The sequence below is a fragment of the Rhyacophila brunnea genome, unplaced genomic scaffold, assembly GCF_057557595.1.
Source record: "Rhyacophila brunnea isolate RB1 unplaced genomic scaffold, BYU_Rbru_1.0 scaffold_21, whole genome shotgun sequence".
NCBI classification, from domain to species: Eukaryota; Metazoa; Arthropoda; class Insecta; order Trichoptera; family Rhyacophilidae; genus Rhyacophila; species Rhyacophila brunnea.
This window is the reverse complement of record NW_028232871.1, coordinates 13,575,434-13,596,879: the sequence shown is the minus strand read 5'-3', so window position 1 is coordinate 13,596,879 and position 21,446 is coordinate 13,575,434. Positions and strand designations below refer to the sequence as shown.

Here is a 21,446-nt window from a genome sequence, read left to right as displayed (position 1 = left end):
GTAATATTTTGGAACAAAGTTTTGAAAGGTATGAATTCTGTGATTTTTAAAATGTAGTAGAATAAAGGAAAACTGTAAGTATTTCAAAATCTTTATGACAAAATATTTCCGCGTAAATGCCAAAATAACTAAATAAGACCCAGTTCAAACTTCGTAGCTTAATAATAAAATTATACATAATCAATTTCCTTTAGATTTAAAGAACATTATTGACTAATTTAATAAAACGCATTTTTTTAGTAGTTATTCCACTTTTAATAAATAAATCTAAAAAAATAAACAGGTACCTGCCTATATTATTCAATATTATTCAGTTGAAAATGTCTCTCTGAGGCGGACGAAACCGGTCCAGATTTATTTATTAAAAGTGGAATAACTACTAAAATTGTTTGGGTTTTATTAATAAATCAATGATACAATGCAGTCCAGTGGCGCACCCAGGGGGGGGCAAGGGGCCCTGGCACCTCCCAAACATGAAAATTATCAGAATGATTTTAAACATTGAAATTGAAAGCCAATAATCTATACCTTGGGCTTAGACAAATAAAAATACGGCAAAAATAATGATTTGTAATTCTTCAGCACCCTTTTTAGAAAAAATTATTAGATTTTAATTTCTAACACAAAAATTTCGAAACACTAATGTCGGGTTTTTTTAGAAACCCAATCCCTAATGGAACTGTCAAAAAATTCTTGGTGTCCACCTGAATTCCGGAGTGGTGTAGGTCATGGCTAGGGAGGGCTGACAGGGCTCTAGCCTAGGGGCCCAGGCTGTCGGTGGCCCGGCGTGTCGGGTTGACCAGGTAAGTGAGATTAACACACATCATAAATTAGCTTCGATTATTATGTGTCGATACTCGACAGCTCCATTATTAAAGTAGATGTAATACAAATTGGCAATATTTCACTGTATAAGTACCCTTAATTTGAACTAAAACATTAATTTGAAAAACGTTAATGTAGTGTTTCACACTGCCTTTAATCTTAGCGGCAGGTAGGGCCTCCGCCAAATATCCTAGCCTGAGGGCCCGTTTCAGGATATAGGGCCGATGGTGTAGGTACACCGAGTGCAATAAACAAAAGACCCATAAACGAGAAATAAAGCTGTGTTGTGTTGAGTAGGTTTGTGTATAAGTTAAATGCAATAATACATTTTTTGTCCATTTTCAATTAATATTTTGGAACCTCAATATTAAAAAACCAAAAATCGACGATAAACATTCGGCGAAAAGAACGACTACACCCACTACAGTCGGTGGTGGTGTAAATCAAAAGAACAATTTTTTTCACTGGAATTCGGCAAAAATATTGTAGTTCTCTAGACCAAGGGAGTAGCACACTCGATATTATTTGAGTAATGTTTAAGCATAATAGGCGCACATTTCCAGCATTGTCGCTGTTAGTCACTTCCAATCCACCAGTCGCTGATGACACGCTCAACAGTTACCGCCACTATGCTTCCAATTTAATAAAAACTAGGAGAAACTGTACAAATATACCGCCGTGTATTGTGAAATTATGTAAAAATAATTATATGAAGAAGAAAAAGAGCCTATGGGAATAATTTTTATTCTCCTCCTTGGGCTCCCCCCAATATTAAATCCTGAGTGCGCCACTGAAGCAGTCCACCATAAAGAAATTCAAAGAACAGTTAAAATGGCGACCAGAACGTTTGTTTGTTATGCTCGATTAACGGGACATTAAAAATATTAAATGTTTTAAGTAATTAACGTAAATAATACACAAAATAATGAGTATAGTTTATCGAACGTATGCACGCATAGCGGTATAAATTTTGAAGCGATTTAATAAATCAATTCGCGACTAAAATCTCACATAAAAAATTTAAAAAAAGCATGTGTTGATCCAAGTTGATCTGATTAAGAATAGGTAGTTTGTCACATTTTTTTGTTAAAATGCGTTTTCAATTTTAAATATGGAGGGTTACAAAAATTTCAGTAGATATGTACGTATCAAAATCTCTAGAAAACCTGTGTGAGAACCATTTTCCCATAACCTGATTGTGTGGAATACTTAATCATTGCCCAATAAAAAATGGTTAAATTGTATACGGGAAGGATAATATCGTCGTTGTTTTGTAAAAGGGGCGAATCAACCATTTTGGCGAAATCGAGATTTTAATGAAAATACAATATGTACCCCACTAGCTTTGTTGTGTAAAAATGGTGAATTTGTATCTCCGCAGGAAAGTACTTAAAAATGATAATCGACAAAAATTAAATTAATTGAAATTACGAATAAAAAGCGAATATGACATATTAGGCCTTTTAAAATACTATATTATAATGCCTATTATAATAACAGTATTCTTTCTAAGCTTTATTATAAATTTGTTAGATATTTATAATCATCCACAGGTCATAAACAAATAAATGTCAATAGTTAAAAATCCTCCTCCTGTAAAATAGCGTTTTGGTTTATTCGCCCTTTTTACAAAACACCGACGATATTGATATGACTTAAATTCAACACCATGTTATTAGGAAGCCAAGTTGTCTGCAAGATCTAGCGAGACAGGTGGCTCTGCTAGTAATTATTAACTGCTGATATTATGTTATAATTGTTTTTTTGCTAATTTTGAGATGTTATTTTGTGTAAGAACGATATTTACCGGTACCCATTAATTAAGTACTTAGTAGTTTATGTAGGTTTATAAGATATTAAAAATGTAATTTTAAAGTCAACCTATGCTATGGTGCAAGTTTTTGAACGCATAACTATATCTAGGGCTGCGTAGTAAATAGAAGCGAGCGTATTGTATTTTCATTCACTATTAATTCATTTATTTCGATGTCAGAACTTATATTTGTTTAGTCGCTGGTGCACTAATCTACATGCATGACCTCGTACTGTAATGTCGTCACTTGCTCCGCTAGTCGACGACTGCGATGGTAAGGTCGAGTTACGTGGCAAATCTCGTGATCTTTTCTGAATCCATGCCCTTGTATTATTGATCACCCCTCTTAGTGCATTCGCTGGTCGAATGATATGTTACTCCGAAACTCCTGGACATGTATTTCTTGGTACACTATTTCGTATTATTTCATACTCTATCTTCTTAAAATTATTCTATGGCACCCAAACATCGAGCCACACAATTTTTCACAAAATAAATATAAATTGGTTAACCATATTTTTAGGAGTAAAATGAGATAGGTACTATTCATGGCCCCCCAAGGGGTGACTGAGAAGGCTCTAGCCTGAGTGACTGGGGCTTAGGTGGCGTGGCCAGTTATGTGAGATAAACACACCTCAAATTTCCTGATGTTTGACTTCAACAATAATGAAAGGAGTTTTACCTACCAATAAAACCCTTATTATTCATGTTGACTTTGAAGTCCTTGGGATAGAGTTTGCAATTCCTTTTCCGCGTGAGGAATTATTTTACTAATTTATCCCATTTCTTATCGTTGGTCATTCTTTTTTCTGTCAATACCCAAACCCGGGTCCCCATTATATATATATTTGGCAGGTTTCTTTGTTTCATTATTATATGGCTCAAGGAACCAGGTAGAAGTTACCTGGACTTCAAAGTCAACATGAATAATAAAAGTTTTCTTGGTAGGTAAAACTCCTTGCGTGCCGTTCAATGTATAGGGTTGAATAGAGAAGTTAATGGAACTTTTCTCCTTCTGATGGTGGTGTGTCCATCGTTCTTTGGTAGTAGTCGTGAAATGTCGACTCACCACGCCAGTTATCGCTCTCTAAGATGTCATCTATCGGGGATTTTTCTAACCAGTTTAAGAAAGCCACCGCTGATCGGACACTGCCTGGTGGTTCTTGCACCCCTACTTCTAACAGGACTGACCTTATCCAATTCCCTATAACTGCCCTGGTGGCTGGTTTTGGTGGTCCTCTTGAAGATAAATAATTCTGAAATATCCCCACCTTCCTCTCTCCTTGGGTTTGACGCGCATACGAGTATATGATATTCTGACATGTGGAAGTGCTTAACTTCCATCCCGATTGACGATGCTTGGCGGTATCTGTCTTTGCGCCAAACACTGGCCATAAAATTATGTGGTCACCTTTATCCACTAATCCATTGTCTACTATACTGAGTAGTGTGAGGTCATGAACCCTTCGTCCCGGTGCGAGAAGCAGCAGAGTAGCTGTCCTGAGAGACGTTTCGTATAGGCTCTATTCCACCGGTGTTGTTTTCCTAAGATGATCTACCACTCGTCTTGGATCCCAAACCGGTGGTTTTACGGGTTTGGTTTTATGTACCGAAATTGCCTTTAACACGTGCCATACTACCACGTTGCTGCTGATATCTCCAATGATCATTGGTTTGCAAAATGTGGCTATGGCCGACTTATGTACTAGGATGGTGTTGTACGACAAACCCTCCCTGTTGTGTAAGTAGCTTAGGTATCAGGCCACTTTCATTGGTTGAGGGCTATTATGATCTATTAGGTTCATGTTACACCATGCCTTCCATTTGTCCCAAGCTGGTTTGTATGTTTTTAGGGTTGAAGGCCGCCATCCGGAAGTAAGGAGCGCCTTTTCTTCTACCGTCCAATTTGCCGTTATTTCAGCCCACACGAAATTGTCCATAGTTGAAGGGACAGATCCTGGGTCCTTGGAGGTGGACGGTTGGTCACCGTATCTACTAGTGTCGTCTGTAGGTGAGGTATTGTGTAAGGTGGTACTATCGTCCTTCGTCGTAAGTCCGCTCCCCAAAACCATTATTATCAGCTCGGTGCCACTAGTAGGTACCTCCCTCTTGCTGAGTTCAGGTGTGCTAGGACTCGTGGAAGTAAGTTTGGTGGGGGAAATATCCACGCCATTCTGAAGTCCCATACACGGCTGAAGGCGTCGTGAAACAGAGCGCCACTGTCTGTAATGTCTCGTGAGACGTACGTTGCAACGACGTGTGCTGTTTCGGATGCGAATAAATCCACATCGGGAACTACCCATCTTTGAAACAAGGGGACGGTTACAGTGTTGATGAGGTGCCATTCGGGAATGAGTTTCCTGCGGGAGAGATGATCTTTCATGCAGTTGTATTTTCCGGGGAGGTGTTGTGCAGTAAGCGTGATGTTGGCTTGACTGGTAAATACTGGGATCTCTCGGAGTAGGTTTAGGTGGGGACAGACTTTGTGCCGCCCTCGTTGTTGATGTATGCCACCACTGTTTTGTTGTCCATCTGCAGAAGCAGATTTGATCCTTTGATTGCTTGTACCCGGGATTTAATTGCAGAGAGAACTGCGAACATTTCCTTCCTGTTGGAATGCCATGCTAACTGGTCCTGTCTCCACATACCTGATAGGTGGTGTTTGTCCAGTTGGGCTCCCCAGCCTGTGTCGGCAGCGTCTGTCGTCAGGAAGTGATTGAATTACGGTCTGTGTATCCAGGGGCGGCTCTTCCTTAAGGTACCAAAGGGAGAGACCCCGATTCCCTCATCATTCTATAGTCAATATTCAATTGAATATTCATGTTATACGTGCCTACCACAATACATTAATTTTGTATAAATTAATTAAGTATATATTAAGACTTGATACAGGACTTGATTGAGGCATGTAGACCTAAATTATTCTCAAATAATCAATTTAGTGGGTACAAACAAGGGAAAGTCTAAAAAATTAGAGAATTCAGTAGAATGAGAATTCGTCATAAAGTAGGTAGTCAGTAGGTTCTAATATAATTAAGAAAAGTACATACCTATCACAAAAAATAATTACCTACCTATTGATTAGTTTTTTAAAAATAATATAGGTAGTGACACTCGACCTCTAGAGTAGGTACTCTAATGATGACTGACATGTCATGTCACTATAGGATTGGTTTGATGAATATCCGTTTTTGTCGAAATCGACCTTTTAATACAGAATGATTTTTTGTATCTAAATGGACCAGTTATTTCCAGGATTTTCTTTAAATTACTTTGTAATGAATACAGCATTAATATGCTGTAAAAACAACTATTTAAATACCTCCATGTACTTAAATATAAGATAATGCAATTTGCTTTTCGTCTCCTGAACATTTGACATTTGGTCTATTCGACAAACCAATCTACAGCGACGAATTGAGTTATGACCGCATAATAAAATTAATATGTGTGTAATTGGTTTCGAATATTATGAAAAGATGCGTAAAACGCGTTTTATATTTTTTGGGCCATAGAAAATATTTATGGCAAGATCCATGAGGATATCCTCTCTACGCCACTGGTAAAATTTTGTAATTTACAACATTTTGTCATTCACTACAAAATGGCTATCAGAATCTGTAAAAAAATGATGAATACTAGGTATACTCACTCGTAATGTTCACATGAAGCATATTATTTTTGTATAAGTACTAATAAAGAATTTTGAAGATATCTTATCAGGTTGGATAAAAAGTGCTTCCTCGTCAATAAAATTATGCATAATATCTCTCTTTCTAAAATATCGAGTTATCTCCATGCCGTATTTACACGTAGAAACGAGATATTGTGGAGATACAATCGTAAATTCAAAACGTAAATAAATAAATATTGAATTATTTCGGTCTCCATCATAATCTGACAGCAGTCAATTGGATAAAAAATGGAAAACAGAAATCCATCAATTGTCGTTCTAGGATCATGCAGCGTTGATTTCACCACGTGAGTATAAAATAAAACCTCTTTTTAAATACCTTAGGTCAGTAAATAAAATACTTTCAATTTAATTTCCGGAAATCAGTTTATTGTTAAATTTAACTCGCAACTTTGACAGCTGACATGACGTAAAAATTTCACATTCACATTCGCTGATACGTCAATAAACAAGATGTTGTTTTATTTATACTGTAGGACCGATTCTGACATTTACAGAATATAGCTGATTTTAAATTATTGTTATTAGCCCAAAGATTTTTAATAGAATATAATAATTTTCAATAACCACACAAACGAAATCATGGAATTAACATTGACAAAACCGATGAATTAGGTATCTACCTACCTACTTATTTATTTTTAAAAAATCATCCAAATGCTTCATTACCTACCTAAGTACGTTTTCTAAGTCGGCTCGCACATCAGAATTCGCCTTATGCGCCGCATGTCGAAATCGTCGATGTGACGTCATCATTAATCCACATAACAAACGTTGCCAAATGGAACTTCGCAGATTGGTCGAATGCGACAGAACAACAAATGCAACATGCCGAGGATCGACTCTTCTAGCATGTTGACGGTCGTGCGCGCCGAGATTGCGCGAAGCACTCATTGCGGACATTTGTTGTACTAGCTAGACGTCAGTGGTCTTTCCACACACAACACATCAAATGAGACATCAATTAAACAAAAATGGCAGACGAACGCTTCTAATGAACTGAATCCAATATATTCGCCTTCTACTTAAATTTCTGAGGTAGCAACGTATACTTAATAATCTTGACATTTTGCATAATGTGTCTGGCTGGGAGTATATTATTATTTTGATGTTCCGAGACACGAGTGACGCTATTAGATGTGCGCGTTCGTCACGTGCAACAATGCTTGGAACTTGGTCCTCAAATGAGGCGAGTTTTGATATGAGAGCCGCCTAATACCTATTTTAATCACCACTATTATACCTACGAGACATCTGATAAATACAGACGTGATCTCTTTACCTTGTCCCAATAGCTATTGGAAAGCTTTTAATTTGATCATTCCGTCTTACGATCGCTGTGGCTATTGGGTATGTAATGAAGGACGGCCTTAGTTGCCAATCATCCTATTATCCTGGAATTTTATTTAAAAAAATCTGTTAACAAATATCACCTTATTCTTAAAAAGAGTTCTTTCCATCGCCAGGTCCCACAGAAATACTTAGCTGGTCGTAGTTTGCCCAGGCCTGCTCTAGACTAAGATAATGTCATAATGTCATTAAATTACGTATTTTTTTATATTAGGTATGCGCCAAGATTACCTCTGGCTGGCGAAACTCTACATGGATACAAGTTTGCTACTAGTAACGGTGGGAAGGGAGCGAATCAATGTGTTGCCGCCTCCAAATTGGGAGGGAAGACTGCTATGATAGCCAGGGTAAATAAAAGAAATATTTTACTAGGTACTAAGTACCGAATAATATGAAAATCAGTTGCCATAATAATACCAAACGAACAAGAACTTAGAGCAAGAGTTAGAGCATTCTGTTCCTGCTCGCCTGGTGTAAACGCCTAGTGAACAAAATCCACAAAAGAAGTTTAAACCAAAAGTTAGAATATAGAACACTGCGAGCGAATGCTCTGGCTATCTTTCTGTGTTTTTGTTCGCTTGGTTTAAACCAGTGGTCTCCAAACTCAATAAGGATGTGAGCTACTTTCAGAAATTGTTTGGCGAGCTACTTATACATATTCCTCCTTACGAGGAAGATGGGACCGACTGAATTTGCTCGTTATAAGCATTACTCGTTATATCAGAGAATAGGTATTTTTAAATAATGAGCAGTCACATAACACAAAAAGTCACAATTCAAACAAAAATACACAATTAGAATTTTTCCCCGAAACAAGCATGGCATTCATAAACTACAAAAGAAGTTGTTTATTGTAATGAACACTGGTAGGTACCTACTGACTTCAGCTTGGATTTTTACATGAAATTTCAACCATATGCGTTGATACTTTTTCAATGTTGTCGGCGTAAACACCAATTAGGTACTTAGACACTTAACTAATGTCATAAGCGTAATCAGATCCCGGCGGCATCGGTCTATGGCCGGATTTTATTGCTTAGGGTCGAAAATGTTTTTAAACGATCGACACATTTACAGTTTTAAGAAAATTTTTGATGATATTTTTGCTCGGTATATCAGATAAATAGCTCGTTATAAAAGTGAATAAATGTATGGAGAAAATCATAAACTAAAAGGTCAACGAATGTTTCCTCATTACATCCGAGATCTCGTTATGTCCATGATCGTAATAACTGAGTTCGACTGTATGTAAAATTAGATCTATATACGTTAATTGTTGGTCTGTAATATTATCGTGTTTGTAAATACAAATTTGGCTCTAATTTCTTCTACTATTTTCCCACAGAATGGATTAATAAAATAGAAATTCGTGTTGCGGTTTATTATCTAATGACTGGTCAGGCCATAAAATGCAAGAAATACAAAGCCCATTGAGTGTCTTCAAATATTACCAATATTGAATCCTATATTATGGTACAGATGTATTTATTGAAAATATACTCTATAACATGAATTTAAGTTTATCCCAAATTTCTCCACACTCAAGAATTAGACTTTCTTACAGTCTCACCCAGAAGGTAACCCACTTCCCTTATTTTTGTGTTCCCTGTTTTTTCCCAATTGATTTCAATATGATGTCAGTCATTATTTACCGATTTCAGGTGGGGAACGATACATGGGGCGAAGGCTACATCAAGAGCTTAAAAGAAAATGGCGTTGATACCACGCATTTATATCTGACTGATAATGAAAACACCGGAATTGCACAAATCAACGTCAGCAAGTCTGGAGAGAATCAAATTGTTATCGTGGCCGGAGCCAATAACTTGCTCTCTGCTGACGATGTACGGTCGGCAAAAGATTACATCGAGAATGCAGCAGTCCTCGCTTGCCAGTTGGAAACTCCAATTGAAGCCACCGAGAAAGCTTTTGAATTGTGCAAAGGGGTAAGAAATAGACTACTTTTTTAATTATATTCATTAAGCTGTTATTCGGAGAGATATAGTCGACCTGTTCGCACGTCAATATCTTTTGTGATGGAGTCGGATGAATATATTCTTAAATCGTGTAAAGAAGACTAAAAAACGTTCCGCATGTACTTGAAAAAGAAATCATGTCAATTGAGATCCCCGGGGTTCCAGCGGCTAGCTCAGGCGTCCATCGAACCCCGGATTCACAAAAAAAGAAATTCAAAGGTTGGAGTGTAAATAAAACACAGTCCTTCGTGCTCGTAACGTGATATTGTTTATATTTTACATTTTTAGTTTTACAAATTATATTTGGGATTTTTACAGTGGTAGTCGTCAGGTCCGTACCTATCGGAAAGGGGACGCTTACTAACATCCTTTTTTCTTTCTTTTTAAATTCCTCGTACCGACGCCATCCAGCAAAAAAAAAGGACTCTCGTGATTGGCCAAATTTTATCGCGTGATCTTTGATTCGGCGAATCACGAGCCTGACCCTGGCGCCGGCGCGCGAGGATTTCACGCACAATGCGCGGCAAAATTTATTATATTTAAATCCTTATATTTAGTCTTAAAATTATCTCTTTCATCCATCATCATTTTTACTTTTTAAATTAAAAAGAAATACTTACGTGGTTGAGCAAGGAATCAGATTAGATGTTTTATGAAGCCGTTTCTAGAGGTCAGGGTTACGTTTCGACTTAAGCTACTAAATGATTATTTTACACCGGGAGAAGCCCGCCTGTAACAGGGGTGTATCATTCGCCCCATCTGGATTAAAGTCGAAAGGTACGCCCTGATCTCATCGGCCACCCATCCAATTCCTTGTTCATCCGTTAAGTACATGGCATGATAAACAGTTTATAAAAGAATTCAACTACAATCTAACTATTCTAACATAAAACTCTATACTTTAGCTCTATTTTTATTATTTTCTATATTTATTTTGGATTATTATTTTCAGCTCAAAGCAATGCTTCCGCGATACTTTTGAATAGGTCAGAGTTTGATTTAATTTCAGTGTAGTACATTTATTTTGTGTTACTTTGTTTTAATTAGGTTTTCTTGTTATTTTATTCGTTTTTATTAGTCAGCGGAGGGGTCGCGAAGCTGCAGTCTTTGACTCTCGCGCTTTCCAATCTTTCTTTTGCATTCCTAGGGGCTACATTTGTAGACGTTTGGCCCTCGTTCGGAATTATTATTTCGTGTTACGTTTTACTTCTTCTGGTGCAATAGGAGCGTACCTCGTTTGGCGTCGTCTGCCTTTGCAACCAGGGCGTGGTAGTGGCGTTACTATTGAGCCAGGCTCGTTCCGAGCAGCGGATATCTTCCTGTGGAAAGTTTTCCACTGATCTGCTGGTCTCTGGAGTATCACCTCATAGATGGACAGGTACTGTGTCTCCATCTGTTCCTATTACTGCGGGCAAGGCATCGTATAGCGGTACAACGGCCAGGCTCGTTGACGGCGGCACGGCTCTCCCACAGGTAATAGGATGGATGTTTACAATAAGTATCCTTTTCCCTTTCTTTTTTTTTTATAGATGGTTACACTTCGGAAGTACCTCTTGTTGTTTCACGATATCTTTCAGGCGTCACGTCCCTAGTCTCTCCATGAACCTGCGCGAGAAAGGAGAGTGCGCACTCTCCACACCATCAAGCTTTGGTATCATGAATTTTCGGCTACGCTGCCTTTGGATGCGCTTACTTCGAGAGGTGGCTCCCTTTGTGCTTCCAAATTGTCTTCATCTGTATTTATTCTTTTTCTTTCTTTAGTAATTTATTCGTTCATTAGACTTCCTGTACTTTAAATTTATTCGAATTTACTTTATTAATTACTCCTACCCCATACATTAAATAGCTACTAATTTTATATAAAATCTTCCCATTGTACTTATGGTACTTACTATCACATTTAATATTTTACCCTAATACCCATAATTATTTTGCAACATTGTATTGACTGTATAAATCACATTGATATTAAAAATTGAAATATTCCACCCTCTCATTATATTTATTTCTGAATCAGTACACTTAAAACTGTGTAGTTAACTTTATTTTTAGTGAAACCCATTTTATTTAAAAAAAAATTGTTGTTTCGTTTTACGCGCCCGACATCCTATTCCAAAGGCGCGCCGCGCCGATTTACGGTGCCTCTCACGTTTTATTATTATTATTTTTTTTTTATTATTGAAACCCCGTTGAGAAATTTACGGCTTATTGACTCATTTTTTTTTTTTTTATCACAAGCATACAATCTCTACTTTCATCCTTTTATACCTAATTTTAACTTATTATTAAAATTTAACATAACAACTAACACTTTGTCGAGTGACGCCTTATTATTCCCGTTCCGTTTTCGCTGTGTTAAATTTACGATTGGTAATTTGTAAAGAAATAATAGGGACGGTAGTGTACTATTTTCCTCGTTTCTCTTTGGATTCAAATTATTAACACGGCGTAACTTTGAAACAGGTTTCGCGCTACTGTAGAATATCGTCTTTCCCGTTTATAAAATTGTTTGCGATTTTCAATGTTAATGTTTTCGAATTCATTCATATTTACTTTATTTGAACGGAAAGAATTGGCGTCACTTTGCGGAGCGTTATTTTTAAAACTAGAATGTACATTTTTCTTACTAACGAACTTAAGATTATAGGGCTCAGAAAGTGGGTCCTTAATTAACTTTTTATCCGTAATTAGAAGAATTTCCGGATATTTACGATTATTATCTTCACTTTTAACTACACTGTTTACACTGAAACTTCCAACAGCAACTCGGCGTTCACCCTTGACTAGAGGGTTGGCGACTGGTCCTGCTTCATCTCCTCGTGGTCGAGCCTGCGCCCGTACAGCTTATTCGATTCATCGCAGCTTGCGCGCCTTCTCAGCCCTCTTGTGAGGCTCCCTAGCCTCGCGTTTCCTTTTTCTCTCCTCACCGAACATCCCGTGGTCGACTAAGGTACACGACATGTTAGTGATACCCTAGGAAAATCGGCATTTTGCTCGCCGTTTTTCGTCGTGAGTGGGCCGTGGCCTCTACGAGCCCTCCTCGCTGGATACCGTCGATGATGTGTCTGGTCTCCATAGGTGGGATTTGTGCAGCCATTCGTCGTACTGGAGACGCGCTGGTGCTACGGTCTCCAGCACGACGCTAGGCGCGGTCAGCTCCGTATGTGGACTGTCTTCGAACACCAGAGGGCCCTCCCGGTTTGATGTTGGAGACAGCACTTCTTCTTCGATAAGGGTTACGTCGGAGTCCGCTTTTTAGTTAACCATTTCTTGGTTGTTCCGGCTCCTGGATCGTAAACTTTTATTTAGCGTTCGCGGGCGTAAATTTTATTTCGCGGGTTCGGAAGAATCCATGCGATTCTTCGAGCTTCACGTTGCCAAGGGCGCCATTGAGATCCCCGGGGTTCCAGCGGCTAGCTCAGGCGTCCATCGAACCCCGGATTCACAAAAAAAGAAATTCAAAGGTTGGAGTGTAAATAAAACACAGTCCTTCGTGCTCGTAACGTGATATTGTTTATATTTTACATTTTTAGTTTTACAAATTATATTTGGGATTTTTACAGTGGTAGTCGTCAGGTCCGTACCTATCGGAAAGGGGACGCTTACTAACATCCTTTTTTCTTTCTTTTTAAATTCCTCGTACCGACGCCATCCAGCAAAAAAAAAGGACTCTCGTGATTGGCCAAATTTTATCGCGTGATCTTTGATTCGGCGAATCACGAGCCTGACCCTGGCGCCGGCGCGCGAGGATTTCACGCACAATGCGCGGCAAAATTTATTATATTTAAATCCTTATATTTAGTCTTAAAATTATATATATATATTATATATATAACGATATAGCGAGTAATGCTTATAACGAGCAAATTCAGTCGGTCCCATCTTCTTCGCAATAACCAAGTTCGACTGTATGTCTGATCCTAATAAGTTCATATGGGCCTCCACAGAGTGGAGGTTTGTATTAACAGATTTTGTTTTTACGAGAAATGGATGTCGGCCACTTACTCAACCTATTAGGACCATACTCTGACTCATTCACAAATTGAAAAAAAATATGTATACCTGCCAGACCCAGGATTCGAACCTGGGACCCACGACGCTTAAGCCGCGCGGCCATCACATGTGTTTTTTTTGCCTTATGTTTTTTAAAAACAGAACATTTATTTACAAAAGGGCGGCCTGCAAAATATTTTTGATTTCAAAATAATTGTCCCTTTGATTAAAAAGTTTGTGAATCCCTGCTGTAAACGAAGGTGCATGATTATATTTAATGTAGTGTTGGGTTAAAAAGGACTTCTCTTTGGGTTACAGATTAAAATATTGAATGCAGCTCCTGCTGTCCCGAACTTGAGTAAAAAACTTCTTTCTCTTACAACAATTCTGTGTGTGAACGAATCCGAGGCATCCATTATAACAGGAAAGGATGTGAATTGTCTTGGGTAAATAATTTCTACTATCTCTTTACTTAGTTGTGAAAATCATCGATGCTCTATCTCAAAACTGTGATAATTAGTTTGAACATTTTGTTTATATTTTATTTAATGTGTGTAATTAACACTATGGCGCATGATTCAAAATAATCTGCGGCACATGGACGTATTACTAACAGTGCGAAAAAATTTATAAGGTTATTGGCAGCTCTCGTGGTGCAGTGCGTAAGGTGCTGGCCTTCCATCCCGGAGTTCTGGGTTCGATTCCCAGTGAGGTCAAAATATATTTACATAATCTAATATGTAAATTCCTCAAGCCTGGGAGTTTTACCACTATTATTGGGCTTCACGGCCTGTTGTGGTGTTTAATAAAGAAACAAATAATAAAAAAGAATAAACGTATTACCAATTTTCCGCTATTAACTAAACTATAGCGCAATGAAATCTCCAATAAACTTGCAAATCTGTTTTTACGCATGAAATAATAATATTATTTTTGAATTCATACTGCGTCACTGGTTTTTTATACTTTTGAAATGATTTCAATTTATTTATTTACATTAGTGAACATTGCAAATTTCACATTCAAGGCATGACACATGACACGAAATATTGACATAATACATGTACTTACATATTTTAAGATTTTCAAGCAAAAATTGAAAAACGATATGTGTATTTGCCAGACCCAGGATTCGAACCTGGGACCCACGACATTATAAGCGGCTTATTATGTTCTACTTCGCAGATATCGCACAAGTGCCAACTATTGCGTGAAAGTTCAGGAACCACTGAACTTTTTTTTATCCATTCATGCAATATTGCAACTTGCACGATAATACGTGTTAACACGTGCATTTTCTTGTTATGGCCGTGATAATACGTACTGTCAGCAGTAAATCGTAAAGCGGGCTATGACTATATCACTAATCACTTGATAGAAGAACATGATGATGGTTATAGACATAGATAATATTGATTAGAATAGTTGTTTAAGAGATACGCGGTTACCAAAAAATACCTGGGAGAGGAATAAGTGCGTTCAATCAAATCGCTTTGGATATTGATGTAATATTCCACTTACATGGGATGAGTTTAGGTGGACATTGTTTTAATTTTTTTTTAAACAAGATTTACTTAACTCACTCTGCGGACTTCAATGTATGTTTTTAATCATCTTACAATCCTGTCTTTTATTATATAAAATAAATGGATTTGAATTAACTTTTTAAACATGTTATTTAAAAATTTACAGTGATGTACCAGTTGCAATTGACTGTTTATTGAAGATGGGATGTGAAATTGTCATCATAACCCTCGGTGGAAACGGAGCAAGCTTCGCGTCGAAGGCTGACCCGACTCCTATGCATATCTCGTGTCAAAAGGTGACACCCATTGACACTACCGTAAGTTATTTTCTCCATCTGATATTTGTTATGACGTAGAATAATGTGAAACTAGGAAAATGTATTATTTATGTGTTGCTAGTTTCAAAACCAGCTACATATAACAGTTTTTCATTTTTTTGAGAAAATCAATAAAAACTTCTCAAATTCTAATGGATTTAAGTTTCGTACTATTCCATTTAGGTAAATACCTGTGGTATCTAAAAGTGGTACCTAACTTGTCAGCAAAACAACCATTTAGGTAGGTACTTAGACACTTAACTAGTGTCGTAAACGTAATCCCACCCCGGCGGTATCCTGTCCAGTCGGATTTTATTGTCGAAATGTTTTTAAACAACCAATACATTAACAGTTTTAAGAAAATTTTTGACGATATTTTACCTCGGTATATCCGATAAGGAGCTCGTTATAAAAGTTAATAAATGCATGGAGAAAATCATATACTAAAATGTGAACGAATCTTTCCTTGTTACATCCGAGAGCAATAATCAAACCTTCACATCATTAAAAACTCACAAGCATTCTGAAGCACTTTGCAAATGGTGGAATAATAACTGATTATAAACTCTATGTTACAGGGTGCTGGAGATGCTTTTACCGGAGCTTTGGCAACCCTGCTAGCAATGGATTCCAAGATATTGCTGGCCAAAGCAATCGGCGCCGCGTGCAGGGTGGCTTCCATATCAGTCACTATTGAAGGAACACAGACCAGCTATCCCAAGATATCTTGTGATTCACTACTGAATCATGACTACACTGCATCAATAATAGATTGCTGTAGAGATTGACACCGACTTATTTTCAATTGAAAACAAAGAGTAAGATTTTCCTAGATAAAATGAAAAAGACAATAATTATGTATTATATTTTTGCTAATATAATTTATAACTCTGGAATTATCATTGAATTACTGCACGTTAGTTACATACATTATGGTCTAAAAGTGCGGTTGTATGGTTGTAAAAATATGTATTATATTATAATCCTATGATTTCTCATTGTATCGGCTACTAAATTGAAACGTATTATGGTTTTGATTGTTATTTTCACACTAGGAAACTATATAAGTCATGAATGACATTTTTCATTTTATTACTGATGCAATAAGCTAATAAGATTCCCAATTTACTAAACAAAAACTAGATGTCATTAAAAGTCACATAAATGGTTATAAATACCTATAAAGAATTCAGCTTAATTAAAGTCATTTTAGATGTCAGTTCTGTTTTGAAACGGCAGTCTATTTAGACGATCAGTTTAGTTGTCCGTTGAGTCTCAGTTGGGAAACGGCGATGTACTGTCAAACAAGAACCTCTTGTCTACATGTTAAAACTGTGAACCAACAATCCCCTCCAGTGCGCACTTCCGTTTTCAAATGAGGAACGCCCCCAAATTTATCATTTCAATTCATTATTATCAGTAAACTTTTGGCATATTGCGAAGAAGAAAAGTAGTAGCATCTAAAAAGAGATCCGATACATTATTTAAACATTATTTTATCGCCAATTTCTTGTCAGACAATATATTTACATATTTTTTTTTATCCACTAAAAGTGAATATTATTTTTATAATAACTTATTGCTTGGTTATAATACAGTACCTATATTTAAAGATAATATTGCAATCGAAATTAGAAAAGTAATATGAAAAATACGGCAACACAGTAATGTACACGTTAATTTAACTGGCGACTCTAAAAACTGATCGAAAGCCCATCCTGTCTTGTCTCCGGTTCGGTTTCAGTCTTGCGTCAGTCTAACTGACAGCTCAACTGAAACGGAGACTGATTGGACAGCAAAACTGATCGTTGAAAAGCACCTTTAGGGAAGCCGAAAGTAATTAGGTTAAAAAATAAAAAAACCAAGTTTTTATGCAATAACTTTATTAAAACTAAACAGGTACACGTTTTATGTACCGAGATGATTATATTTTGTAACACATAATTACTTTTTAATAAAACTTTTACATTCAACTTTTTATTTTTACATACTCGGAATTCATCACTCTAATTCCAGTGCATCAAATGAATAACATTGGACCTATTATGGGTGATATTTTAAAAAAATATATACAAATGAGTCGGTGATATCCATCAGTGGCGAAGTCTCCTTACCATGATATTAGAGGCTACCTTAATAATCTACGAAAAATAAATTTTAATTATTTAAAATAGTGGCGAAGACTCAATCCATTCAACGTTTAATGTAAATTATTAATCGGTGGTAGAAAAATTAATATATTCTATTTAGTGTTCATTTAAATAAATTAGGCAGTGACATTTCTTGGAATCATAGAAACGCGAATATCTTTTGATTCTCTCACATATTTACACAGACCAAGTTAGTCACAATCAAAGGGTTTGCTGTGTATGATAATATAATACGTAAATGGCGATAACATCTTTCCGATACCTGTCTTATTTGGTTTGAATGTATGTATTTATCTTGCGCTTTTTACAGCTCTATGATATTACTTCCCTCCAAAAGGCACTCTTCGCCAGTAGATTCTATTTATTGGCAGGTTACAAAATACATACAATGAAATTTCAAACACTCATTCGTCCATAAGTACCATTTTTTAGTGTTCTGACAGGGAACACAAAATTCATGGGAATTGGCATGTTCTACTGCGGTATAACAGGGTACTAATCTGTGTGGAAAAATATCGGATAAACCTAAACACGTGTTAAATAATATGTTATATCAATAATTACATCTGTAGCATTACGTAAATGTAACGTCCATTCAATATTTGAGCAGTCGGCGCGCTTTTTTGGATTTTATTGCCTGACCGTCTTAAAGTACCCTGCTTTAAAACCTTGGTCTGTGACAATGGTTTTTACATTTTTATCTTATTAATCTGTTCTATGGTTCTGGTTTAAAACTCTATGACACAGATATTTTGTAATATCCTCCTTTTTACGAAGCCTTGATGGAATGGTTTACAACCAAACCCCGTGAGAAATAAATTAAGCCGCCCCCCCCAGTATAATATCTGTAGTGGAAACATTTGATCTGTTATTATATTTACAAAACAATATTTTTCTCCAATAATTAATTATTCTAGATTTAAATTATCTTGAACAACTATGCCGAAGTTCGGTTTATTTTATTTTGAAAGTTAAATAAATAATAATACACCGTTCTTTTAAGTGTCAAAACACACAATTGGGTTCAATATGTTTATTCTGGATACAGCGGCAAACACATTTTGAAAATAGCCGATATACTAGAATATTTGTTAGTTTGGGTTTGTTTAGGTTATCCTAACAAATAATCCAGTATATCGGCTATTTTCAAAATGTGTTGGCTGCTGTATCCAGGATAACCGACTTGTACCATAAATTGTCTCACAATTACTTGTAAAAGTATTATTACTTTACTAAAATTGCATACATATTACCGAATATATAAAATTGATTTTATCTAAATTATGGTTTTCACCACGCTGCGTTACAAGATAATGAATTTATGAAAATACAAATGGTGCCTCAATTTTTATAGGATAATCCCAAATTATTGGGATTAAATAAAAAAAAATGTTAAATTGAGAGATTTGTAATAATCAAAATATGCTTTTCAATTTTTGTTATTTGTCCTTCAGCCAACAATGACCCGAATTTATGTTTGATGAAGAATTAAGAGTTTTCACATCAGTACGAAGTTCAATTCATTTAATTTAGATCCATGGAATCTTCTCTGGAAAGACTGGTTTCCAGAAGAAACAAATTTCTGGCATAAACGCAACCAGATTATACCATAGTAGCCTCTCATAATGCTGAGAGTGAAGACGCCTGAAGTGTATTTCAACCAGGCTTGCCTGTTCTTCTTTCTTACCGGAAGGCCGCTGAATACTATGTAGATGATGCTGGAATGACATAAAAAGACTGGCGAGCGACAGGAATTCTTGTAGGTGTCCATATGCTCCACCTAAAGGGGACATGATTAAAGAAGAAGAAAATACATCTTTTAATTACTACGAAACACGATTTTTTTAATATGACACGTGGGTACATGAATTACCAGTCCATTCAAGGTAATTGGGTGTCTACCATATTATGTAATTTACCTCTTATAAAAATAACAAAATTTGGGCCAAACACAATCTTTAAAATAACATACTACGATTAACTTTTATAAACAATGTTGAAACTGTCTAGACTGATATCGTCGACAATCTGAAGCAATATTTTAATGTCTTCAATATCGGTGATGATACCGGGTGCTCCTAGCAACTCGATTGTTTTATCATTGATCACCACAGAATATTCCAAGTTGAATTGGAACGTAACTAATCTATCAAACGATTCCTTATCTTCGGTGTGTCGCTTGAATATAACCGTCTTTAAAACGCAGTCAGGATTTTGAGGAGCTTCTTTTATTTTTGGTATTTCGGTGACTGTTTCCTTTGCATCGTCATCTTTGGCTTCCATAACTACATCCAAACTCAACGACGGTGTAACGTCAGAGTTTATTTTATCATCGGTTGATTCACAAACCGGTTTTTCATTTAAAATATCCATTATCGATGGAAATTCTTCTTGGGCGGCAGTTTCTGGAACCACCGTTGTTACTTCTTCGTTAGATTTTATAACCTCTCCATTCGTGTTGTTTTTAGGACTCAATTCACCAATTTCTTTATCAGAATTTTCAACATCTCCATTCTTCGTGTCCGCGATTTTCATTTCGTCAATGTCCATTTTTTCTACTGTGCCACTGTCACCCAATAATTCTTTCATTTTCTCTTCAATTGGATCAATAATCGACTCCTTAACCAGCGGTATTCTGTCAATCTCCCACAGTTTCGACGGAAGTATTTCAGGTTTAATCAACGCTGACAATTTCTTTAATGAGATCTCAGGTTCTATGACAGTTGATTCGTCTTTTTTGTCATTGTCTTCTTTAACTGGTTGGCATTTCTTATTTACGTCATTGTTTTTAACTGTTTGACATTTCTTATTTACGTACGTTCTGGTCGGTTTCGAGTTGATTTTCGGAGATGATTTTACTGGATATGTATTTATAACCGTATTCTTTGTGGGATTATTTTTTTCTTTTCTTAACGCATTTCTGACAGACGTCCGTACAGCGGTGACTACCGGTTTTGCAGGAGGATTTTTATTATAGAATGATTTCGGCAGCAATACCATACCGTTTTCATGTTTCCCTAACTGATTATCAGATTTGATGCTCCCCTGTTTCCTGGTTGATATCACAGACTCTTCGGGAGTATTCGTCACATCTCCAAATATGTTTTCCATCTCTTTATCGAGGCTGTTATCGCTATCAACATTAGTTTTAATCCACCCATCGACATCCATTCTCTCAACGTTGATTGAAAACTGTTTACACATCTTATGTTTCTCAGCGATTTTCTCCCTCTTCTCCAACATAGCATTTCTTTGTAGTAATCGTTGTTTTCTATCCATTTTGGAACTTTTTGTCGCTGGCTTGAACATTTTTACATTTCAAACAGCACCAACAATGCTTTTGGAGATATTGTCTTTACATTAAATATGAAACAAAGCACTCTTCGTAGATAACAAGAGTAAATGTCGCGTTAATAAATAGATTAGTCACTGTTTTATGAAAATTTAGAAATCATTTTGCGTTTCCAAACTGACATGTTATGGTTACAGAACGATGTTGACGCTACCTTTCCCGCGCAAGTATTTTTATACGATTTACAGAGTAAATTGCTGAAACTTGAAGGTATTTTGGTACCTTTTCGTGGCTTGGTGTTATTTCAATAGTAGAATAGCATTTTTTTTGCTTAATATGAAATAATAAATAAAACGTTGCACATTCTGCCAGCGAAATCCTTCACCCAAGCTTCAGTTTAGAGCATAAATAATAGAGAGAAGATTGAAGAAGAAAAATAGAGTCATAGACAATAATAAGTGAAAAAGATCGTACCCGATCCATTGACGCGCAATTTATTAAGCAAGTTTT

General features: G+C 36.5%; 2 protein-coding genes across 2 annotated transcripts; one reads left to right on the top strand and one right to left on the bottom strand.

The window, feature by feature from the left end:
- Positions 1–6,410: 6,410 nt before the first annotated feature.
- On the top strand, positions 6,411–17,460 carry LOC147070749 (ribokinase-like). The gene is made up of 6 exons (XM_085948698.1): positions 6,411–6,619; positions 7,897–8,029; positions 9,344–9,628; positions 13,970–14,097; positions 15,344–15,494; positions 16,073–17,460. Exons 1-6 carry the CDS (start codon positions 6,561–6,563, stop codon positions 16,280–16,282), a joined length of 966 nt encoding a protein of 321 aa, XP_085804824.1. The 5' UTR covers positions 6,411–6,560; the 3' UTR covers positions 16,283–17,460.
- LOC147070748 (uncharacterized) lies at positions 17,372–21,352 on the bottom strand. The gene has a single exon (XM_085948697.1). It carries the CDS (start codon positions 20,951–20,953, stop codon positions 19,622–19,624), a length of 1,332 nt encoding a protein of 443 aa, XP_085804823.1. The 5' UTR covers positions 20,954–21,352; the 3' UTR covers positions 17,372–19,621.
- Between the last annotated feature and the right edge of the window lie 94 nt (positions 21,353–21,446).